The sequence below is a fragment of the Limulus polyphemus genome, unplaced genomic scaffold (assembly GCF_000517525.1).
Source record: "Limulus polyphemus unplaced genomic scaffold, Limulus_polyphemus-2.1.2 Scaffold4088, whole genome shotgun sequence".
Classification (NCBI taxonomy): domain Eukaryota; kingdom Metazoa; phylum Arthropoda; class Merostomata; order Xiphosura; family Limulidae; genus Limulus; species Limulus polyphemus.
In genome coordinates this window covers 91,882-98,206 of record NW_013669698.1, presented here as the reverse complement: position 1 = coordinate 98,206, position 6,325 = coordinate 91,882, and the positions used below count along the sequence as shown (strand labels likewise).

The following is a 6,325-nucleotide window of genomic DNA, read 5'->3' as shown; positions in this document are numbered from 1 at the left end:
AAATATATAACTATTGACAATACAAACACACACACACACACACACACACATATATAACTTTACTGACAATACAAACACACACACATACAAATATATAACTTTACTGACAATGTAAACACATACATACAAATATATAACTATTGACAATACAAACACACACACACACACACACACACATACAAATATACAACTATTGACAATATAAACACTCACATACAATATATAACTTTACTGACAATACCAACACACACATATATAACTTTACTGCCAATACAAACACACACATACAAATATATAACTTTACTGACAATATAAACACATACATACAAATATATAACTTAACTGACAATAAAAACACACGCATACAAATATATAACTTTACTGACAATACAAACACACGCATACAAATATATAACTTTACTGACAATACAAACCCACACATACAAATATATAACTTTACTGACAATACAAACCCACACATACAAATATATAACTTTACTGACAATACCAACACACACATATATAACTTTACTGACAATACAAACACATGCATACAAATATATAACTTTACTGACAATACAAACACACACATACAAATATATAACTTTACTGACAATACAAACACACACATACAAATATATAACTTTACTGAGCATGGAGAACTGAAAGCTCCATACAACAAAATAAAGAGGAGAAGGTTGGGCCCAACTGAGATGGGTGTTGAAAAAAAACATCCAAATGGCCAAGATATTCGGTAGGTTGAAGGAATGACTTCTCCAATTTTATTAACCAGCCTACTCGAGCCACCTCCAAGAGCAGCTGATGAGTGTGACAGGTGAACTTGTGGTCGGAATGAGCTAACAGTAGCCAGTCATTTATATAATGATGAAAGTGCAACCAGAGAGTACATAGGTGATGAGCGAATGCTCTGACCACCCAACAACAAACATAGGGGGTGAAGCAAGCCCAAAAAGCAGTGCACAAAATTGAAAAACAAACCAATGTTATGGTCATGACTGACAAGATATCTGGATATACAAGTAAGCATTCATGACGTCCACCTTGGTCATCCACAAGCCTGGAGAAAAAGCCAACCTAAGGGTGAGAAACGGTTCCATGGTAAAATGGGGGTAGACTACAAAATTGGTTGAGGTGGGTCAAATCTATTACAGGCTGCTAGTCTCTGGTTTTATTGGGGACAACAAACAGCCTGGAGAAAGATGATGAACAGATTCGATGGACTATTGATATAAGAGGTCTTGTACCACCTCTAACAGACGTTGACAGGTGATAGGATCCTGAGGCATAGGGAAAGAAACAGGTAACTGAGAAAAAGGAGGGGGAAGAAATTGAAGGACAAGTCCCTCGGATGAAACCTGAATAACCCACTGATCTGTGGCAAAAGATTGCCAAAGGGGAACAAATTTGCACAATCTAGCTCCCACTGAACTGGAACCCACATGGTAGTCACCGGTACTGTTGGCACTCTGCCCATCTACACTGAATAAAATGATGAGATGATGGGAAATGACTGGGACGGGAACAGGGATAGGGGGGTTTGTCGTGGTTTCGATTGCGACAAAAAAGCTACCAAAAAGGAAACGGAAGAGTGTTGAGGCACAGACTCCAAACGTGATTCCAAAGTTTCAGGTACATGGTCGAAAACATACCACCAAAGAAAAGGGGCATACATAAATCCCTTAGATAAGTGGACAGCAAACGAACTTGGGACAAGGCTGCATTATGACCCAGAAGATCATAACAACAGAGAAACCACATGTATAACACTAAAGCTGAAGATCTCGGTGTATCACCTCAGAAGGGAGATAGATGGTAAATAAATACAGTAGAAGCGAATTAAGGGTAAGACAAAGGCTTGAAAGCTGAGCATGGGTTAAATGCACAGGAAATCACCCCCCCCCCTATGTAAAATAAGCCCCAACTGCTGAGAGTCGAGAAATGGACAGTTAGCTTGATGGTACGCCAAAGCAAACTATTCCATGGCTCATAGAGGGCAAGGCATGAAGGCACCCTCAACCAATTGTGAAGCAACTTGCTCAGCATGAACCCTAATATCCAGAGAGAGTGGGAAACTAAATACAGATTCTGCAGGTTAGGCATAGGAAGACAAGGGAAAATCTGGTGGTGGAAAAAGGCTATCAAAATCTTCATCAGCCCGAACAGCTTCGGCTTGCTCAGGAGGAAGTGGGGCAAGTACAGGAGAAGGTGGTTGACCCCCATAACAATCAATCTCTCAGCAAATAATCACCGATATATACAACGACGGGTCACCCCCACCTGCAGCCTGTGAAAGAGTGCTTGTAGGAGGTATGATACCAAAATGGTAACATGAACCTCAGAATTCATTTCAGAAATATGAATCGAACAAAGGCTTTGATATACAAATCCAAATGTGAGAGAAAAAATAAAGACTGGAAAATTAAGTTAAACTAAAAGTCGTCTTCAATATAACGAAAAAAAATTTATGACGAAATCCCACTTTGGAATTGAAATTATTATACTTACGAGTGCAAAGCACACCAAAAGCAAAAAATATCTGAACATGAAAACTGCCAAACGAGAAGTAATAATTCAGTAGAATTGAATAGAGAGAGTTACATGCATAAACTCAGAGTTACAGAGTATGTTGCACTTTTATCGGTGGAGGGTTGTCGCATGATGATTAATTCCAATGGAGGAGAGAAAAAAGGCTTGTGGCATGCACAAAAATTTCTTTTGCTTATAGAGGGCAGCACTGAACAAGAATAGCTATTTATGTGAGAGGAGATAATGTACCATATCGGAACACAATACTACCTTTAACAAATGTTTTTACACACGTACCTTCTGTATTTCGGCAGCTGACAGTGAATAACTATACAACTGATTGGTATCAGTTGAGGCTACAAGGGTTTCTTCTGCTGGACTCATACAAAGACATAGTATCCTGGTTTTCTTACACTTTTCATCTATGATCTCCTCCCCAGTGGGTAACTATTGAATGAAAAGAAAACAAATTACAGTGTTTTGCATAAAGATCTAGCAATGACCGAAAAGTCTTAAATTAGATTTCCACTTATGAGTATGTGCTACAACACAGTCACTAATGTTATCAACTACTTAGACTTTCTTGTTGCTTGCTAGTAGAAAAAATCCTGTAACATAAAGAGAAGCTACACTCTAGTCTCCTTTGACACTGATAATTAAAAGATGGAGTATAAACTAAGATCCTCTTTCATCCATGTGGCTAGAGCATAGTAATTACCTTATTAAAACAACATCAGTTTTATGTTATAAATATACTTGTGACAGGTGTAGTCATTTGTGTGAATTATTACAAATTTAATGGTTGACTATGTTATATTCAAACAATTTTGGTACCTCTCGACATTATTACTGTCCATGTTGCCATGTACAGTCATATTCTATCTTGACAATAGCTCCGTGGTGTAGTTTCCATTTCAAAAGGCTCTGTCATAAGACTTTGTCCAAACCACAACCTATCCTCCCTACTTCTTTCCACAATCATACCATGTTTAGGAAGAAGACAAGTTCCCAGAGCCTGTTTGAACAGTTCAATCACACAGAAAACCATTGGCACTTGACTTTTACATCTTAATATTGTATACAATGAATACCCAATTTACACGGAAATATGTGATGGCTGAACAAGAGGTATGACTGGAAGTCTCTTTTTGGTGAACTCCATATACTGTTGGCCTCTTTTTTCCAGACTCTTCTTGATAATGGGATACACCTTTCTAGATGGTCCTGGTTTACCAAGTTCATCCATATTACTTTCTTTCAATGTCATCAAGTACAGAAAACATCTTGGAAATTCTGAATCTATGATATTAACACGTATTTATGATCTGAGTTTATGAATATTTTATGCTGTTACATACAGTTCACATATGTCATGTCGTTTTCTGATTTGTATATTCAAAATTATTTTCATATAACATATCTAACCCTCTCTATAGAGTACTTGTGACAGATCTACTTCAGATAACAATGTGTTGTATACACAAGTTATGATATATATAACAATGTACTATGTGAATGAGTTATTGTATATATGTGTGTATAGTGCTTGTGACACATTTCCTTCAGATAACCACAAATTGTGTAAATGAGTTATATATATATAGTGCTTGTGACATGTTTCCTTCAAATAACAACAGGTTGTGTAAATGAGTTATATGTATAGTGCTTGTGACATGTTTCCTTTAGATAACAACAGGTTGTGTAAATGAGTTATATGTACAAGCACTATAATATAACTCATTTACACAACCTGTTGTTATTTGAAGGAAACATGTCACAAGCACTATAACATGTTTCCTTCAAATAACAACAGGTTGTGTAAATGAGTTATATGTATAGTGCTTGTGACATGTTTCCTTTAGATAAGCACAGGTTGTGTAAATGAGTATAAACAGACCTAGTGATTGGCCTGCTTTAGATAATACATGTTATACAACAATATAAAGTCAAAATGAAAAGAGTAGAACTTAAGAAACTTTAGTGCTATGATGCATATTGAAGAACAGTCACTTCCACAATAACTATTACATACAGTATAAGCCTTATTGTGAATGTTTTTTTCTCCACTGTTAGGTTGGATCTTGGTACAGGTAGTTTGATGAAAGTACACATCATTGTAACAGTTACAGTAAAATTTAACTGTAACTATAAGTAAACCCAATAGTGATTGGAATTACCTTCACGTTTCTTACGTGCCTATATCCAACATCTGTATTTTCTATTCTTTCATACATGACAACTTTCTCAGCTCCAAACGTACAAGTCAGCCCTTTAGATGTTGTTACAATACATGACACAGGCTGGGTGGTGGAGGAGGTTTTGCTTGTATTACTCCTCAGACTAACATGTGAACTGGAGGTTTCACTATAAGAAGCCAAAGTATATTTACATCACATAAAAATATTTTCATTAAATCAACAATCCTGAAACATCAGCAGTATAGCTAACATTAGAATCCACATGAAAACTGAATTGAAAGAAATAATAACGATGTGTTACTGATGTAAGTTAGTGAACTAAGTTTGTCATGCTATACACTGATGTAAGTTAGTTAAAAGTGAACTAAGTTTGTCATGCTATATACTGATGTAAGTTAGTTACAAGTGAACTAAGTTTGTCATGCTATACACTGATGTAAGTTAGTTACAAGTGAACTAAGTTTGTCATGCTATACACTGATGTAAGTTAGTTACAAGTGAACTAAGTTTGTCATGATATACACTGATGTAAGTTAGTTAAAAGTGAACTAAGTTTGTCATGCTATACACTGATGTAAGTTAATTACAAGTGAACTAAGTTTGTCATGCTATACACTGATGTAAGCTAGTTACAAGTTAACTAAGTTTGTCATGCTATACACTGATGTAAGTTAGTTACAAGTGAACTAAGTTTGTCATGCTATACACTGATGTAAGTTAGTTACAAGTGAACTAAGTTTGTCATGCTATACACTGATGTAAGTTAGTTACAAGTGAAATAAGTTTGTCATGCTATACACTGATGTAAGTTAGTTACAAGTGAACTAAGTTTGTCATGCTATACTACTTCAAATATTTTCATTTATAATCAGAATGGTCAGTAATCAATTGAGCTTTTCAGACACCCTTGGATAATATAAAATAAATCAAGAATCATTCTATAGCCCAGGTTTACTGCTAATGATTTATAAAATAAAATTCTACTTGAGACACAAACAACATACCTTTGTATATCACTTCCATCAGTATCGTTGACAAAAATCTCACCCTTTAATTCCCCAGCTTCAAAAATCACAACACGGCCATCTTGTGTCCCCACAGCAATTTTGTCATTATGAATCCAACTATGGCACAAAAACACATTTTGATGTTCATATTTCTGGTAAGCAAACTGTTTGAAAGCACCTTCTGTAAAGCGATAAAGACGGAAAACCCCTTTCCCAACAATACAGATTTGACTTGAGTCTTGAGGATGAAATGAAACCTGTAAATTGATTTAGATTTTGAAATAATTTGTAAAATATGAAAGAAATTTCACACTAGTAACTCTAATAAATCTTTGGCAAATTTCACTAAAATAAACATTATTAACTTATCAAGAAACTGGTAATGCACTGCTGTACATAACATAGACACCCCACATTATGTGTAGCTTTATCAGATGCCCTCTAAACAATTTTAAATGGATTATCAGATGCCCTCTAAACAATTTTAAATGGATTATCAGATGCCCTCTAAACAATCTTAAATGGTTTATCAGATGCCCTCTAAACAATCTTAAATGGTTTATCAGATGCTCT

General features: G+C 35.5%; 1 protein-coding gene across 1 annotated transcript in view; it reads right to left on the bottom strand.

Annotated features, from left to right (window-relative positions):
• LOC106470566 (cilia- and flagella-associated protein 57-like) overlaps positions 1–6,325 on the bottom strand; it is a gene marked incomplete at its 3' end in the record, with an annotated part of 22,019 nt that overhangs the window by 11,738 nt on the left and 3,956 nt on the right. The window contains exons 3-5 of the mRNA XM_022399169.1: positions 5,750–6,009; positions 4,725–4,911; positions 2,845–2,994 (exon numbers count right to left, since the gene is read on the bottom strand). Coding sequence (XP_022254877.1) covers positions 2,845–2,994; positions 4,725–4,911; positions 5,750–6,009 — 597 coding nt within the window. The remainder of the gene's footprint in view (positions 1–2,844; positions 2,995–4,724; positions 4,912–5,749; positions 6,010–6,325) is intronic.